The sequence below is a fragment of the Lissotriton helveticus genome, chromosome 1_1, assembly GCF_964261635.1.
Source record: "Lissotriton helveticus chromosome 1_1, aLisHel1.1, whole genome shotgun sequence".
Classification (NCBI taxonomy): domain Eukaryota; kingdom Metazoa; phylum Chordata; class Amphibia; order Caudata; family Salamandridae; genus Lissotriton; species Lissotriton helveticus.
In genome coordinates, this window is record NC_136057.1 from 550,269,134 (window position 1) to 550,288,189 (window position 19,056).

Sequence of the window (19,056 nt, forward strand, 5' to 3'; positions counted from 1 at the left end):
TGCTTCATTGTATTTCACGTAGTTTTCATCAGTGAAGGGCTTAGCAGAATGGTTAGCAGAATAGATTAAGGTTTAAGTTTGAGTATCGGGGGAGGCAAGAAGTATAGGCTGGGTTAAATAAGAGGTGGGGTGTAAGTAAGGGCGGGGGTTAAGATTTACTGTAAGCATGAGAGATGTTAGGAGAGGGGATGGGTTAGGGGGAGGTTATGTTTAGGGTTTGGTAAACTTTAGATGTTGTGCCAGGATTAGAGAATTGCTGTTTTATTTTATGAAGTCAACTTGTTTTGTGGCCAATTTTTTACCTCTGAGAGTGGTGTCGATGTATGCAATTAAAGTCATCGTGCATTCTCTTGCTCCTGATATCTAGAGTAATTCCAAATACTTATTTATCCCGCATACTTACATACACTGCTGCTGCATTTAATCCAACATCCAAAAATAAGGCAATCCTTCCTTCTACACTCTGGGCGATACTTTGCTAAAAAAACATAACTGCACCAATATTTCAACAATTTAAGTCTGCACGATTCGTTTTGTACAGATGACATTCTGATTAATGAAAACATTGAAACGGTTTTGTTGTTGAACTTTGAACTTTAGATGCCTGAAACTCACTCCCAAGGAATCGTACCTGGGACGCTGCCTCCTGGACGGGAGCCCCATCTCTACGTCTTGCCGCACGCGCTTCGCGGGTGCCGCTGCGCGGTGTGCAATACCGCCTGGGGTCATCACCTTGTCGTTTGTCTGGGGAGAGAGGTGTGAGGGAATCAGGGGTGGAGCGCTGCAGGGACTCGCATTCCCAGGAGTCCCTGCTTGACCTGTGTCATCTGGTCTGTGCCCCCTGACTGCCCCGCCCCCTGGACGGCAAACGCCTTAAAAATCAATTGGTCTCCCAGGCATTGGCGGGAACTTTGAACTTTGGACGTCTGAAACTCACTCGCAAGGAATCGTACCTGGGACGCTGCCTCCTGGACGGGAGCCCCTCCTCTACGTCTTGCCGCACCCGCTTCGCGGGTGCCGCGGCGCGGTGTGCAATACCGCCTGGGGTCATCACCTTGTCGTTTGTCTGGGGAGAGAGGTGTGAGGGAATCAGGGGTGGAGCGCTGCAGGGACTCGCATTCCCAGGAGTCCCTGCTTGACCTGTGTCATCTGGTCTGCGCCCCCTGACTGCCCCGCCCCCTAGACGGCAAACGCCTTCAAAATCAACTGGTCTCCCAGGCACTGGCGGGAACTTTGAACTTTGGACGTCTGAAACTCACTCGCAAGGAATCGTACCTGGGACGCTGCCTCCTGGACGGGAGCCCCTCCTCTACGTCTTGCCGCACCCGCTTCGCGGGTGCCGCGGCGCGGTGTGCACTACCGCCTGGGGTCATCACCTTGTCGTTTGTCTGGGGAGAGAGGTGTGAGGGAATCAGGGGTGGAGCGCTGTAGGAACTCGCATTCCCAGGAGTCCCTGCTTGACCTGTGTCATCTGGTCTGCGCCCCCTGACTGCCCCGCCCCCTGGACGGCAAACGCCTTCAAAATCAACTGGTCTCCCAGGCATTGCTGGAACTTTGAACGCCTGAAACTCACTCGCAAGGAATCGTACCTGGGATGCTGCCTCCTGGACGGAAGCCCCTCCTCTACGTCGTGCCGCACCCCCTTCGCGGGTGCCGCTGCGCGGTGTGCAATACCGCCTGGGGTCATCACCTTTTCGTTTGTCTGGGGAGAGAGGTATGAGGGAATCAGGGGTGGAGCGCTGCAGGGACTCGCATTCCCAGGAGTCCCTGCTTGACCTGTGTCATCTGGTCTGCGCCCCCTGACTGCCCCGCCCCCTAGACGGCAAACGCCTTCAAAATCAACTGGTCTCCCAGGCACTGGCGGGAACTTTGAACTTTGGACGCCTGAAACTCACTCGCAAGGAATCGTACCTGGGACGCTGCCTCCTGGACGGGGGCCCCTCCTCTACGTCTTGCCGCACCCGCTTCGCGGGTGCCGCTGCGCGGTGTGCAATACCGCCGGGGGTCATCACCTTCTCGTTTGTCTGGGGAGAGAGGTGTGAGGGAATCAGGGGTGGAGCGCTGCAGGGACTCGCATTCCCAGGAGTCCCTGCTTGACCTGTGTCATCTGGTCTGCGCCCCCTGACTGCCCCGCCCCCTGGATGGCAAACGCCTTCAAAATCAATTGGTCTCCCAGGCATTGGCGGGAACTTTGAACTTTGGATGCCTGAAACTCACTCGCAAGGAATCGCACCTGGGACGCTGCCTCCTGGACGGGAGCCCCTCCTCTACGCCTTGCCGCACCCGCTTCGCGGGTGCCGCTGCGCGGTGTGCAATACCGCCTGGGGTCATCACCTTGTCGTTTGTCTGGGGAGAGAGGTGTGAGGGAATCAGGGGTGGAGCGCTGCAGGGACTTGCATTCCCAGGAGTCCCTGCTTCACCTGTGTCATCTGGTCTGCGCCCCCTGACTGCACTGCCCCCTGGTCGCCTTTTTCATCTATATCACAATTCCACTCCCACGCTGCGCGGGAGCGCCGGGCAAAGCCCGGGCCAAGGGCGGGCCCGTTTTAGCCCATTAGAGACCGTTTGTGACCGGACCGGACCCCCCCTCTTGGTTTGTGTATTTTCTATAAAGACTCTTTGTTTGTATGTTTTGCCTCACCCTGTGGTATTAGTTGACTATCGCTGAACACACTTCGATACACACTATGTCTACGAGGGGTAGTAGAAGCAAAACTGCGGCGGAAAGAGGGCAGATAATTGGCCCCTTGGATAGCTTCATAACTAGAGCAAATGATGTCATAGATCAAGGTATTGTTCTCTTTGAACGTAGAGTATCCCAAGATCTACAACAAGCTAGACGTTCATCCATGGGACTCCTTGCTCTAGCCAGAACCCCAATACAAACCCAGGACTCCGGGCCCTTAAATGATGACAGGATAGAAACACTTAGTATGCCAAATATAGTGGACCTGTCTGCATCTGAAGTTTTATCTGATTCTCAACTAAGTCTGGTGCTAGAAAAGACACCTGACTTAGTTATTAACCACACACCAGACGAAGTAAGGAATAGAGAGTTAAGGGTTAGGAGGGAGGGTGCCATACAGAAGCAAAAGAAACAAGTAAAGATACCAATGGTTAAGGAGGAGAGTGCACCAAAGAAAAAACCAAGTAAAGCTAAAGACTCTCATCTAAAAAATAGGAATAGCAAACCAAATAATGATGAGACAAACGAGGATTTTGACTCAGGAAATATAGAGATTCAGACCACAGGGGGGGATACACGTAATTGCTGTGAAGCAACTAGTAATTTGTTAGTAAAAATTGGGGAACTTTTCAAATTATATCTCTCCCCAATAGAGACTAGACTCTTAAACATAGAGAAAATACTGGCTGGGCTCAATGTTCCGTTCAATAACATCCCTAATAAAGCCCCGAACATATCTAACCCCGGGGCAATTCTACCAGGTGGGATAAAACCTAGAAATAGCAACATAGTAGACCCAGGGGCTAAGAAGACGACGGCACAAGTGTTGAATACAACTCTAACATCAAAGACACCAGCAGCCCAAGTTAATAAAAATCCAGTCAAGTCGACAAATGATTCTGCACCTCCCCAACATACTAATCAAAAAGAAAGCCAAACTAGGACAACTCTAATGCCCCCTGACAAAGACCAGAAGAGGGGAGAAAAAGAGCATAGACGCATAGTTCATCTCCCCCCGGAAGCAAGCCCGCTTGTAGTAGTTATGACTGGGGTCCCAGAGGTAGCAGACCATTTTATTGAAACAAGTTGGTCCCTAAAAAATAAAGTACACTATTGGCTTAACGCTAACCGTCCCCTCCCCCCACATTGCACAAGTAGGATCCTGACAGTGCGCAGAGTACCCTGGATAGGGAAAGAGCGTAAAAGTATCCAGGGTGACTGTGTCATAATTAATTTTGAGGACCCCCGTACTGTAGACTACATATGTTCCTGGAACACACAGGCCCCCTACAAACATATAGAAACGAAACGACTCTCCTTCTTCTATCCCTCTAGGAGTCATGCCTGGCCAGGTCACGACAGGAATTGGAGTAGACCGGGCTATCAAGAATGGGATGAAGAATGTGGAAGTTGGGGAGGGAACTTGGGAAACTGGGGAGGGAACAGGGGAAGAGATATAGGTTTCACTGACAATTTCATAGGGGTACCGACCTCTAACAGATATAGCTGTCTAGAGATGGTTGATTGACTGATACCAACTACCAATCCCAACAAAAATAAGGAAGCCCCTAGAAAGAATGAAAGTAGAAACAATCAGCTGATTAACAGCTGTCAGCCGCCCAAACTGATCCCAAAAGGAGCAAATGGAATAGTATCCCCTACAGAGGGATTCTCCTCACTTACATGGACAAATAACAACAGAGGGGAGATGATAGCATTAACTGTAGCACCAACTGTAAGTAGTGGTGAGGGCATAGATAGTCCGCCATACGTTAGGAAATCCTTTTGTGAGGGGTCTGTAATTGTAACCGATGAATGTATCGGGAAAGGACTCCCTAATACACCAGCTAAATCTGACCTTGCGATCCTTAGTTGGAACGTGGCAGGACTAGAACCAAGACTATTAGATCCAGATTGGTTAAAGATTCTCTCAGATAAAGACATAATCATGTTCCAGGAAACATGGGCTACCACCAATCTGCATATTGAGGGCTTTTACTGTAGCAGCATAACCGCAGTTAAACCGGATTTTGATAGACTGATGGGTGGATTACTAACCGGTATCAGATTACTGCAGGTGGTAATATTAAGGTAATACCTACTAAAAGCCCAAATATCCAGATTATTGAATATACAAGAAAAGTTCCCTTTTATGTAATTCATTTTTATAATAATGATTTTTACTCCATCCCAAACAAAAACTTGATTGATTTGTCTAAAATTCTGAATGACATAACTGAAATCCCAGAAACTAGTATATGTAAAAGGATTATCCTGGCTGGGGACTTCAATGCAAATTTTTTTAATTCAGATCGACCAGGGTTAGATACCCGAAATGATCGAGCTGCCAAAAGGGGACAAGAACAGGACTTGCTTGTCCGTGAACACATGCTAACTAATATTATGGACGTAAGTCCTACCCCTAACAATAATTATGTTCCTACTTTCAGAGGCAGAGATTATTCTACAACCATAAATTACATTTTTATGTCACCTGAACTTATCGACAGCCTTGTGGTGGCCAAGGTTGTTGAGACCGCATTCAGGGATCATAATGCCCTGGCTGCTAACATCAGACTAGGATCCGCGACAGTATTCAAAACTACTGCAGGGGCCAGGGATATAACCCCCGCCACAAACAAATTAAAAAAAAACAAAATTGGCATAAAAAACAGAAACAGGGGAAGCAACAACAGCAGACTCAGGATTCTTATCCTGCGCCACAAGTTTCTGCGCCGACAGAGAGAGTTTATGACTTGTGCGATCGTGCGATGATTAAATCACCTGATCGATTTCAGGTTTCTGATCAACGCTCTCCTCGTTCCTTTCAGGACTCATCGGCCCCTAAGACCGGTGGAGGAGGAGGCGGAAGGGGACGTGGTGGCCAACAAGGACATGGCCAGCCCCACCAGACAGACGGCGCAGGAAAGCAGGAGGATTCTACGTCGAAAAGACCACAGTTTGCTAAAAAGAAAGTCGCAGCCTTAACAGCGCATCGATATGCCACAGATAGTGAGAACGCGGCTTCGGAATCTGACATGGGCTCTGACCTTGCTGGACAGCGCGGCGGAGATTACCATAGTGAGAGAGGCGCTGCGTCCACTACTGAGGGTGACAGCGACTGATGTCTACGTTGTAATAGAAACAGCCGATACAAGACTTGCTCCCCCTGAAAGACTTTATGAAATAGTCCTGTTAATTGAAGGTGACATACAACGTACCATCAAAGGGGTATTTTGGGAAAATCTTTCATCTACGTATGATATTTTGCTTTCGGAGGCTGACTGGCCCCCACCTTTTGTGCTCGCGGTGCCGCGAGGGGAGGAGGTAATCCTCCCCGGTTTCGCGAACACTGTTTTGAAAGAGAATGCGCAGCATTTTGCAGAAGAGTGGGCTCGGGCTCTCGTACCGGCTCTGTATCATAACCAATGTGGTTGGGATAAATTGTCCCCTTGCCACGAAATTCCCTTGCGGTCTCAGCCGCAGCCTCAACCTCAATATCCCATCGGCGTGAAGCCAAGGCTTCCGTCGCGGAAATCCTTGAACAATTGGAATATCAGGGAGTTATTGAAACGTGTGTGTCACCGATGAATAATCCTCTTTTTACTGTGACCAAGCCTGACGGATCGTATCGTTTGGTGTTGGATTACCGCCATTTGAACTCGCATTGCCGTAACTGTGCAGTACAGAATACTCACGGCTCTGCCCTAGTGGATAGTCTAGTGCGTAAGCGTTTTAAAACAACGCTTGACATTTCCAATGGTTTCTATGCCCACAGATTGGATAGCTTTAGCTCCCAATGGACCAGTTTTACATGCGCTGGGGTCCAAAAACAATTCCGGCGTCTCCCAATGGGCTGTAAGAATAGTCCTGGTATATTTACCGCACGCATAGTCTCTCTTTTGGAGAGGATCGACCCAGATGCTTGTTCGTATGTGGATGACATATATCTCACAGACGACAAAATTTGGGAGCATCTGTGTTGTGTGAATTCGATTATTTGTACCCTTGCAGACATGGGTTACAAATTTAACTTTGCAAAATCGCACATTGCTGAGTACACAGTGTTGTTCCTGGGCTATGAGCTCAACAATGAAGGTAGAGGTTTGGCTCCTCACTTCTTGGAGAAATGCGCTCAGTTGTGCGCTCCTACAACACTGAAAAAATGACAGTCTTTACTGGGCTTTTTAAATTTCGGGAGGACATACATTCCTGAATATGCCCAGCGTATCAAGCCTTTGTATGCTTTGATACAACCAACTTTTTCCAAATCATGCTGGCTGCCTGAGCACTCAGCCATCTTGCAATCCTTGCAGGCTGATCTGCTCGCTTCTAAGTTTTTACTGACTCGTGATAACCACACCAACCTGGTAATAAGAATAATTCCTGGGACAGTGGGTTTCACGTACCTCACTTTTAATGAAGGAGACACAGTACCTATTGCTTACAAGTCACACTTGTACACTTCGGCTGAGATGCGGTTTCCCACTGTGGAAAAGGTTTTAACAGCTGTGCAGATGGCGATTCTTAAGGAACGAGCTCTGTCACAGGGGAAACGCATGTTGGTTGTTACACCCTGTCCTCCTTTAGAGGCAGTCACGAAAGCCAGTGTACCGAATTCTAAAGCTTTGCACCCTCGGTGGATTCAATGGGCTGCTTCCTTGACGTCCACGGATGTCACGTTTATTTTTGACGCCTCATTGAGGTCGCAAGAGTACTTGCAGTATGAATTGGTTCATCCTGCTCCTCTAGCTATGCGGCCTTTGGAGGACTTCCATTGCATCATTTACACTGATGGTTCGGCGCAGGTTGCGCATGGCTCTAAACATGCCTACGTTTCCGCTTGCGCCATTGTGGTCGGTGCCATGGTGAACGATGAGTTCCAGTCCAAGGCAGTACAAACGCAGCCTCTACGGGACTGCACTGCACAATTGGCAGAGCTTCGTGCTCTCTTACTAGCGTTGGAGTACGCTGATCCTAGTGTAACTACTCTTATTGTGAGTGATTCTTACTACTGTGTCCAGTCTTACAATGAAAACTTGTTCTTTTGGATTCAAAATGATTTTCGTGATTCCAAGGGTAGCACAATAAAACACAAGATGATCTGAGTTCGAGTGGCAGAGCTTAAGGCGACGTTGCCGCTCGTTTTTGTAATTCATACTCTCGCCCATCAGCATGTTGGAGTCCACGCTGTCGGTAACTCGCTTGCTGATGAAGCAGCGAAAACAGCGGTGTCTAAATACTTAGTTGCAGCAGTTACTCGGTCCAAAAGTAAGATTGATAGTGACATCTTGGCGGCTGTTGCTGCCACTGAGAAGGGAGGTAAACATCCTACTGGGTTCCCTTCGAAGTACACGTACCACTTAAGTCCCGAAAAGGTTCCTTTTGTGAAAATTCCTGATGTGGGAGAACGTTTGATTCCCAACTCGGATCGCAGGGCTGACTTGATTACAGCGGCACATGAAGGTGTGGCGTCTGCGCATGCGGGCGTCTCGCCCACTGTGGCTCAATTACAACAACGGTTCTGGTGGCGGGGACTGTACAAACAGGCGCGAGATTATGTCCTTTAATGTGACATTTGTCAGCAGATTAAACCTTCGACTGCTGTGCGTCCGCCACAGACACAGTTGTACATTTCTAATAAACCACTGGGTTGTGTTTATTTAGATCACTGCTAGCCTTTTTCCTCAGATACTGCGTATAAGTACATCTTAGTAGCAGTTGATTCATGCACACGCTTTGTGTGGGTCTGGCCCCATCGCAGCGCTGATTCACGGACTGTCATTAGAGATTTGCGTATCTTTGTAGGGATTTTTGCCTGTGGTACCTTCAATTCGGATCAGGGTCCGGCTTTCGCCTCTAAGGCGTATAAGGATGCCATGAATTCGATGGGGGTCCAAGTCAAGTTTTCGTCTCCCTACAGACCTGAGGGTAATAGTGTAGTGGAGCGAATGAACCGTGATTTAAAGCAATCTTTGACAGCTCGAGTTATAGGCACTGGCAGAAACTGGCTGGCCCACCTCAATGGCGTGCAGCGTGCTCTTAATAATCTCCCTAGAAGGTCTCTGGGTGGGCGGACCCCATAAGAAATGCTCTTTGGCATCAAGATGTACGTCCCTGACCTTGACGGTCTAGACTGCGTGGCTCACGCCACACCCTTTGACGTAGATGAACATTGCAATGTTTTACAGGATCTACAAAAGACCAGAGACAGTCTTGCAAAGGAACATTTGCCCTCCACATCAGATGTTCCGTTGCAGATCCCGGTAGTCGGCTGGCTACCCCAAGTTAGAGAACTGGTTCGAGAGAAGATCGATAACAAGAAAGAATTTGGTCCATCCTATCGAGCTCCGGTTCCAGTGCTTGGAGTGAAGGGCACAAGAACAGTCATTTTACCACCACTTCCTGGTCGTAAGGAAAACAGGTTTATCTCAATTGACAATGTCAAGATACACAGAGTGGCCGATTCTTCTTAGCATGACACCGGCGGTTTCCTGTCCTTCCATTGTGAGAAATTCAGTTTTGCCCACTGCTTCTAATCAAGAAACTGAAGTGGCCATCGAATTACCTGTAATTTCCAGTCCTTTATTAAGTACTTTGCCTGGTACTGACCATGATGAAATAGACTACACTTACCCCACTGACTTGTCCATGCCTGACCTGCAAGCACGTTTGGCCACAGAATCCAGGTTTTCTTTTGACACTGTTTCCAATGCTTCGAAAAGACCCTCACGTTTTGCAGTTTATGCCACCTTACCTTATTTAAAAAACATTTTTTGATTCCCCCGGGGACATATATTTGGCTGGTGCTTTTTTCAATTTACCTTTTTATGTCAATTGGGTTTGTGTTTTATTTTTTCCGAATTCTGAATGGACACTATGTCGAAGAAAAAACATGTATTCAACATCTAAATGGAACTTTGGCCCCCCTTTCCTCATCGCATTCTGCACACAGATTGAAAAGAGACTTGACATTTGTTAACATCACTGCTTGGTCTGTCCTTGATGGGATAGTGTGGGATGCCGTTAGGTTTCAAATTCATGGCCCTACCGAGGTTGTTAATGTCCCTAATGTGCTTAGAGTTAATATGGGAGATGTAGTGAAACAAAACATACGTTCTGATGATTGGGATGTTCAGGCCGTAGAGTCCTTATTTTCTGATTTGAAATACTATGCTGCCTTTGATGCGGAAGATTTGTACTTAGAATCTGCTAATTATGGTGATTTGTTTTGCTTTCAACATTTTGGCAATCACTTCTTACATAAAACAACGTCCAGAAGGAATACTGTAAATTATACACAATGGGAGCATTGCCCAGCTCCTAAACAAGGCAGTTCAAGTACTTTTTTAAAGAAGTACACTTATTTTACTGACTTCAATCAGTCTAATCCCGAGTCCTTTTATTTCAAAATGACACAGAAGCCTATGTCCAAGGTTAGACTTACCGATACCAAATTATTGTACTCGAAGTCCTTTCTTGATCAGCTAGCTGTTGGCGGCTATGAATTATGGAAGGAAACAATTGACTTAAAATCTGTTTGGGGTTCTAAAAACTGGCAGGTACAAGGCACTGAGGCTTTGCACCGTGCTTGTCTCATCCCGAATCAAATGTTGTTTTTGAATTCTTCTATTTCACAGACAACATGCTTTGGATTGGCTACTTCCAAAAAATTGAATACTCCAACCATCCCTGAGTTAGTAGAATATTCTGGCTGGGATAATTATACTCAGTTTTCGATTAGGGACTTGCAAACCCTACTGCTGAATTCATCCTTTAACATATCCAGTAAGGATCCAAAAGGTTGGCTGATGTGGCACAGGAGTGCTGATTCATGCCAGCACCGTTTTCTGGGTTTATCTGATGGCTTTACACAGGTCAGACCTGATCCACGTTTTGAAACTGATCATTCTGTCACAACTTACTCTGTGGGCAAATTATGTCAAAATTGGCTGAAACATTCTAAATTGTCTGCAGTTAAATTACATCTTGCAAAGCTAAATGATGATGTAGATTTAAATGATTTCATAAAAGGCCCGGCTAGTTGTAGATCAAAAAGATGTATATATATGCTGTTTACAATGAAATCTGGAAGACATCACAGATTGAGGCAGCGACACGCCTTAGAGCTATAGATCAAGCCAATCTAGAAAAAGTGATTGCTGTGGTAGATAATAGTATTAACATGCTTTCTTCCCGCATTTACACTTTAGATAATATTGTGTCTTCTGTAGTGGATATTGTGCATTATGAAGTGTCTGTGTTGTCCCATGGTCAGAATCAATTACGTTCTATCATGCAATTTGCATGGACCCTTCAAACGCTTAAATCTGGCAAGGTGCCATGGACCTACATGAATGTTTCTTCTCTCTTTGCCCCCTTTAATTTGACTGACAAGCAGCGCTTGCTTTCCATGAGAGATGCTTCATTTTCTATGTTACATATTGAGAGATTGGAGTCCTTGCCTTTTTCTGTGGCAGAGGCCAGCGCTGCAACGTGGCTTATCCACGGTTTGATAACATTACCTTTTGCTTTGTATAAATTTACAAATTGTATGAGATATGTTGCCAAAGGTCGCTATGAGCCCTTAGGTAGTGCGTTTCTCCATGAAGTCTGGTCCCTTCCTTTCACTTATAGATGTTTGAAAGACGGACAGGAGGTTTATCTGAATGGGGAGGAGTGTACAGAAACACCAGATCACTCGCTGATGTGTAGGCATATACAATTGCACGGTTCTTGTAACCAGGACCGGCCAAACTTAGCCTGTGTTTAAAAAGGGACTCCAGTTCCTGCAATCACCCCGACTTTTACCTTCTTGGGTAACGGAAGTTATTTATTTTTAAAAAATGAAGATTGTTGCGGGTTGATAAAGGTGTTGCTTATGTGGTAACCGTAACTGAGCGTGTAGTTTGCTGCAGAAATGTTCTGTACCCACCCACACATGAAAATAGGGATGTTTCCATCTGGCCACGCATCCCAACCTTGACAGCAGAGTTCAACGGCATGAGCAGAATAAGAGCTCTATTGTCCCAGAAAGAAGTGGCCTTGAGTTCGGCTCGGGAAACTTTCGTGCTTTACATAGCTAACACCCGGACTGAGGTTCAGGCCCTTTTAAATACTGATTTACCGTTGCATTTCAGAGAGATGGTTCATTCTATCTTTAACGCGTCCTCCACAACTGGGCTGGTGCATTTTTTTTAAAACTGTTAGCAGTGGTCTTGTAACTTCATTTGAAAAAATATTTGGAGTCATCCCTGCTTTCTTCCATTCCATTTTTTCGAGTTTGTTTGGTGGATTCCCGGTTTTACTGGCACTAGCGGCAGGCGTTCTAGTGGTTGTTTGCTTCCTTAAATATGGATGCCCCACATGTGGAAGAAGCCGCCCAGCCCCTTCTGGCGCTGTTTCGCGACTGGATGCTTGAATATTATGGCAATCTGCCGCTTGCGATTTTAAGCACGGCATATGGATTATCGTTTCGATTTTCCTACTTCACCTGTGTCCAGCCTGTGTTTCATTGCCTAAGCTGTGATTTTGACTGGGCCATTGATTTGTGTCTCTGCGGACCGGTTTCTCCTGATGTCAACTTTAATCAGCTGATGAGTCCCATCGTTACTCACGAGTTGGTTTGTACTGGCGAAAGGATTATGGCCCTGGCAGCAATGCATGGACTAATGGGTCCTTGGAACATTCTCGCAGCAGCGCAAGATTTCTTGGCACTGAGCTTTCTTGAGAACCCACCGAGTTGTCCTCTGATGGTAATAGAGGCTCCGGTACTGGGTGAACATGTTTGTTCTTTTCCTCTTTTGAATTGGATGGCTGAACTGTTTTCGGATGAAGACGGTGATTTCATGTTGGAGGCTGTTGCTGCATATTTTGCATATTTGGTCTTGCCTTGATGACCTTTGTTACTTTATGATGATGCCACCTTTTTCTTTGCATTTTTTTCACCTCCCAGGCCTATTGACTTCAGTGCTGTTGTATACTATAATTGACATTTTGAGTTTTGATTTGGTTCATGTAGTTTTTTCCATCACTTATTAGGATTATAACGTTGTTCATAGCTCTTGAACTCTGCTTTCATGAAGTTGCCCTTATCTTATCTTATCTTATCCGTGCTCGGATCAATGGGGGGTGTCATATAGCTACTGTTTATCTTTATAATGTGTTAAGTTAGCATAGGCTTATTAAATGTTTAAACGCCATTTTTCCTTTTGCTGCTTCTGCACACGACACTTAAATGTTGATTTAGCTTTCAACCTAGTAGCCCGTTGTGGTTTACATGAGAATAATATGTTATTGCTCTGATATCAGCTTTGCTTAATAAACTATGTCTGTACAGAGAGTGCTGAAGCTTCAGGAATAACACGATACAGAATTGTTATGAGGTCTGATCTCCGCACCTTCATAGACATAACATAAGTGCAGCTTCTGCCAACTTTAGGCTTTAGGCGGGTTTTATATTGCTTTGCTTGGGGCACAGATACACACTTGATGCTGTTCGCATGCAGAGAGAGCTGGTGTATGCTGATGTGATCTCTTCATTCTAGGATCTTGAGGTATGGGCCCGCCCTGTTAAAAACCAAAGAGACCTTCTTAGCTATTAATATAATATGTGAGTTAGGGAGGGTGAGAAATAAGTGTTGTTAACCCTTATTCATTACAGCATGTTAACATGCTGTCACCGTTTGCTTTCTATGGACTAGTAACTATGCTGATAACTTTGCTTCTGATAATATGTTTCCTTGTATTATCTAAGATACTGCGTTTGAGAAAACGGCATTAGGAAATAAATATTTCAAATGTGCACGTGTCCTCACTTACTCCTCGTTCTGGTTTGAAATTATTGTATAACGAAAGAGTGCTCATGTGTTCCACGTAACCTGAGGTATTGTAAGTTCATGTTCTGGTTTGTCTAAACATTGGGAGTTTGTTATGACCAATGAGACACTGTAGCTAGCTCGGTAAGGGGTTTGTTGGGTACTGAGGTGAGTTTTGGGTCACCCTAATTCGCCGAGGTTCCAATCCTCTGTGCACAGTTCTGTGGGAGAACAGAAACCCTGCTACAATGTGGGCATTGCGACTAACAATCACAATTTTGAATTACAATGCACATGTGTGCGAATAAGTGTGCTACCTGTTCAAAGGACCTTTGTGACTCTAGCCCTTTATCTCATGATAATTTCAAACTTGTTTAACATGTATTTGAGAAATAAGTATATTTTACCAAACACAAGCTTTAAATACATAATTTATATTCATGAGCATGTTCTCAATTTTCCCATAATTTGACAAGAACGAAATGAATATAACATTGTAAGCTAATTTTTTCTTAGCCTTCTGAATTTAGAAAAGGCATAATCACATTAAGTTAACACACAATTCTAGTCCTTCACACTCACGCTTGGTTTTGCAAAAGTAAAACTATTTTGAATTTATTTTGCCATTAAATACTCCACAATGGAGCGCTCCCCTTGGAACCCATCCTGGTGGCCATCAGAATTAGGCATCATACTTGATGAACAAACTCACATTGATTAAACAGGTCAGTGCTGTGATCACATCCTGCTACCTCATCCTTAGAATTTCTCCCCATGAATACAAGGCGCATGGTCACCCAGACCCTCATAATAAGTAGACTCGACTACGGCAACACACTTTACGTTGGCATCTTCAATCAGTTTACACAAAGGCTCCAAAGCATCCAAAAGACTGGCACCAGACTCATCTTAGATGTCCCCAGGATCACTAACATCACTCCCTACCTCCTCACTGAAATACATTGGCTACCCATCCAGAAACATTGCCAATTCACGATGATCATTTACGCCTACAAAACCCTCCTCAACACCAGACCAGCATACCTCAACGACCGACTTCACCTCTTCCAACCTTCCTGAAGGCTACAGTCAATCTATCTCTCTCTCTCTCCCTAGAATGGATCCACTGCATCCACAGAGGGGAATCAGGAAGGCATGCCTTCTTTTTCATCACTGCCAAGAACTGGAATTAACTTCTTCAACACATCCGGACTGCTACTTCTCTTCTCAATTTCAGCAAGAAACCGAAGATCTGAATGTTCAACTTGGAGCAACATCTGACCTGCCTGGATACCCTCAAGGTTAATAATAAGCTGCACCATACAAATCGAGATGACATAACATAAGAGCATAGCATACTATAACCCGTCTGGATCTTCATATTGTCTCCATTTATAACAAGCATTTGCAATGCAATAGGTCTCTCAATTGCAAGAGTTTGAGCTATTGACATTGTAAATGACAATGCCTTTTATTAATGTGTTTTGAAAACCTGCAAGCGGTGCGTAAACACACACTTTGTACTTAAAGTCATTGCTTAAGAGAAGCAAAGCTGGCAGTAAAAGAAGCGCCGTTACTGCCAGCCTTGCTTCTCTTAAGCAACGACTATTAGTACAAGGGCCTGTTTACAAACGCTTGCAGGTTTTGAAAATGCACAAATAAAAGGCCTTGTCATTTATAATGCCAATAGCTCACATGCGAGCCCTATTGCATTGCAAATGCTTGTTTTACATGCCACTCAGATCCTATTTCCTGCCTCTTCATTGAAGGCTCACAGCTGGTTTTCTGGCTGAGTAATGACATCCTCGGATATCTTTTCCAACTCGCTCATTTGCTGCTTTCCTAGAGCCTGGATTCGATAGTGGTCGCGCCGAGCACTGTCCTTGGGAAGAGCACGCTCCATGCTGGAGATCACAGTACGCAACATAGTTTCTGATTGTTGAAGCTGTGTAAAACCAGTGGGCTGAAGAATCTGAGTTTGATGTGTGAGCTGCTTGTCCAGTCAGTGTTAATTCTTTGCAATTTGGTAGTACTACTCCTGGTTGTATAATGTAATTATCAGGACTACAGGGAGAGGAGGTGGCATTAACAGCCAGAGCCAACGCCTTTGGAGCTCGAGTCTCGGCGTCAGCTCAACATCCTGTGATTCTGGGCAAATCACTTAATCCCGTTCCTGCCAAAAAATGAATGTGTCATTGTGTAATGTAACAGTTGCTCATCTAAAGCACTCCAATACGTTTTGGTTGAGTATGCGCTATATAAACCTGCCCAAAATAACAGGACTGGATGATTTATTCCCACCGTTCAGGGTAACACTGCCCCTGGTCGAGAGATTTGTGGTAATGGAAAACGCTAGGATTTGCAGAGGTCATGCTAAATGTGGTAGAGATTCTACCAGTCGATTTGCTTTCTCTTAGGCATAATATGTTTAGCAATATTTTAGGCGCATTTAGCTGTTCCCCCAGTTATCAAAGCTTTGTCCGTTACCACCTAGGCTCTAGGTGCATCCAATGGCAAAATGTCTTGACTCAAATGAAATTTTTTATGTCCAGGAGATGGTTAAGTATCGTTGTAGCAGTGAATAAACTGTGTAATGCAACACAAATTTTAGGCGCTTGAAAAAGTTGCTAGCCCAAGATCACAAAATTTGGTGTCCGTAAACCAAGCGTTAGAACTGCTTACATCTTGCTCCCAAGTCAATCAATTAGCTACTAAACATCAGTTCTTCCCCTCATTTAAGGTTTCTACATGTTGTTGGCGTGACTAGAGATGATCGTTTTGAGTTGCTGGTTTTAATGGTAAACATGATGACAGATGCACACAAGGGATCGAATAGTTCATAGTGCCTTGCGGCTGCAGATTGTGGGGTTGTGCTTTGATGTATTATGGAAGTAGTGTACACGCTTTGAAAGAGCACATGTTGCATGTTTGTGGTTGAACAGTGGCAGGTGCATGCCATGGCTTTGCACTCGCAGTCCAAGGGGAGACAGTTGCAACAGCATTTACTGGGTCATTTTGCGGCCTCAGTAGTGAAATAGCGTTTGGCTATGGGGAAAGCTAGACTGCCGTCAATAAACTAGAGGGCAGAACCACAAGCAAATGGAAGACCAACTGCACATGTTATGACATGGCCGAACGGTTTAAGGCACTGGAATTAGACTCCAGTCTGTCTGGAGGCTTGGGTTCAAATCTCACCGCTCCCAATTTTTATTTTTCAAAGAAATATTGTTACATGAAATAGTGGACTTACTTTACACTGAATACCTGAACTCACATATCATTTATTGATTCCAGACTTTAAGCCAATTTCATCATACTTTATTCGACAATTAAGTCATAAAAGCATACATAAAAACATACATAAGATCACAATATTTCAGTATAAAATTCCATTAAAAAACCATTCAATAAATATCTAAGATTTGAATTAAACTACTTGTAGACAATTGTCGAATATCAATTATTTGAATGCATAAAAACTAAGTTCATAAAACCAAATCCATCATTTTTTACAGTACAGGGGGTATTGCACATAAATTACACAAATTGAGTAGGCCCACATATTTATACACAGTCTACAAACAATAATCAGAGCCCTTCTGCAACAAGGCGCATACGGATTACCCAAGCCCATTTCAGAAATTTAGCCATGGCAATACCAATTGGAGTGCTGGGATCGCTACTTAAAATTCTTAAAGCCTCAGTGTACCTTCGTGTACCAATCATTCTGCAGATAGGCTTAACCCACATGGCTCTGGGTGCAGAATATAAGGGGCAAAAAAAGAGAAGATGACTTATTGTTTCTCGTTCTTCACCACACTTGGGGCATTTGTCCCTACCGTTTTCCCCTGCCCAATTGGCTGTAAAAGACCTAACTGGAAGGGAGCCTACTCTAAATTGAAAATAGAGTTTACGGTCCTGATTTTTCACTATGGCGTCCCAATACAATTCCAGTTTCGGTTGGGCCTTAAATTCCAGGAAACGGCCTCTTAGGTGTGAGGAAGAACCCCTTATACATACTTCTGCATTTATCATCTCTCAATAGCTTACTTTCAAAAGTTTCTTGGAAGGGAATATAGCGTTTGTCGGATCGTCCCATAGCTCTCGCAGTCCCAACCTAGTTAGTAGGGACCGAATAGACTTCAGCCAGTGAATTTTTTGGGAGCCATCTTTTGTCATAATCTCCCGTAAGCCCTGTGCATAATGTTGGAGTTCCTCTGTGGTCCACAATCGGCGCCGATACAGCAAGGGCCGTAGAGCGGCAAGGTCCTGGACCGCTTTTTGCCCAAGATCCCACATTAGAGGTGTTAATGGAGTACTTATAGGGACGCTAGTTGCTTTACGCAAAAATTCATTTTCTGCTAGCGTCAGATTTTTCAAATTCTGGAATCCCCATAGCTCAGCACCGTACAATGTCGAGCTTAGCACCTTCATCCTATAAATTTCCAATAGTGGGCTAATGGGCTTTGTTGTTGATAAGCTAAACTTTTTCAGAAGAATACCAGCCTGCTGATGATGTTTTAGTACTGCGATATCTAATTGGTTGGTCCACCCCAGATCTCTCTGGAGTGTGACCCCCAGATAAGTGAAGGCATCAACCCGCTCTAGTGGGGCGCCATTCATATACATCACTCCTCTGAAAGGTTTAGAATGCCCAGATGATATACGGCCATTTAGGACCATGAACTTTGTTTTTGCCGTGTTTATTTCTAGGCCTCTCTTCAGGCAGAAAAGTTCAAAGCGCTTTAAAGCGCGCTGGAGCCCACTTGGTGTTTTTGACATGATCAATGTATCGTCCGCGAACATGAGGATCGGGACCCGCTCACCACACATAGCCGGGGCATCGGTAGGGATCAGGGAGAGGAACTCAGCCACCCCGTTCACGAAGAGCGAGAACAAGGTCGGTGCCATGACACAGCCTTGTCTCACTCCCCGCTCGACCGGGAAAGTTTCCGTTACCTCTCCCTGACGACCCCACCGAACCCGTGCGAAAGTATCCTCATGTAGGCGGACGATTAGGCTCAATAGTTCAGGCGCCATCCACAGCTCTGCAAGGACTTTCCACAGGATTTTGCGAGGAACAATGGCGAAACAAAGACCGCGTACAAGGTGCCTTTCTCTAAGATCACAGTACGCCAGTATAACATGATAAACCTAAAGACCTGATCTATAGTACTTGTTTTCGGGCGAAAGCCAGCCTGGAGGTGACTCAGGATGTTATCATCATCCATCCAGGACTGGATTTTGCCCAATACAAGTCGACCCACAATCTTTTGGATCGAGTCGATCAGACTTATCGGTCTATAATTAGCTGCTGATGACTTATCCCCTTTTTTGTACACTGACACTATCTCTGCACCTTTCCATAATTGGGGTACCTCCATCCCTTGTGCAATGGCATTTGCCACGTACAGGATATACATCCTACAACGGGCTCTGTTATTCAAAAATACAGCTGCGGGCACACAGTCCATGCCTGTGGCACGACCCTCATTAACTAGGTCTAGTGTCCTGTCCACTTCTCCTAAAGTGAAAGTGGCTTCTTTATAAAAG

The 19,056-nt window shown here is 45.2% G+C and overlaps 1 protein-coding gene across 2 annotated transcripts in view; it reads left to right on the forward strand.

The window, feature by feature from the left end:
• The window catches only part of RERGL (RERG like), a 266,918-nt gene that overhangs the window by 199,746 nt on the left and 48,116 nt on the right, over positions 1 to 19,056 (forward strand). Inside the window, exon 5 of one of the 2 annotated variants that reach the window (XM_078654397.1) lies at positions 14,620 to 14,804. The exons of the other annotated variant lie outside the window; for it this stretch is intronic. Coding sequence (XP_078510523.1) covers positions 14,620 to 14,804 — 185 coding nt within the window. The remainder of the gene's footprint in view (positions 1 to 14,619; positions 14,805 to 19,056) is intronic. 2 annotated transcript variants of the gene reach the window in all.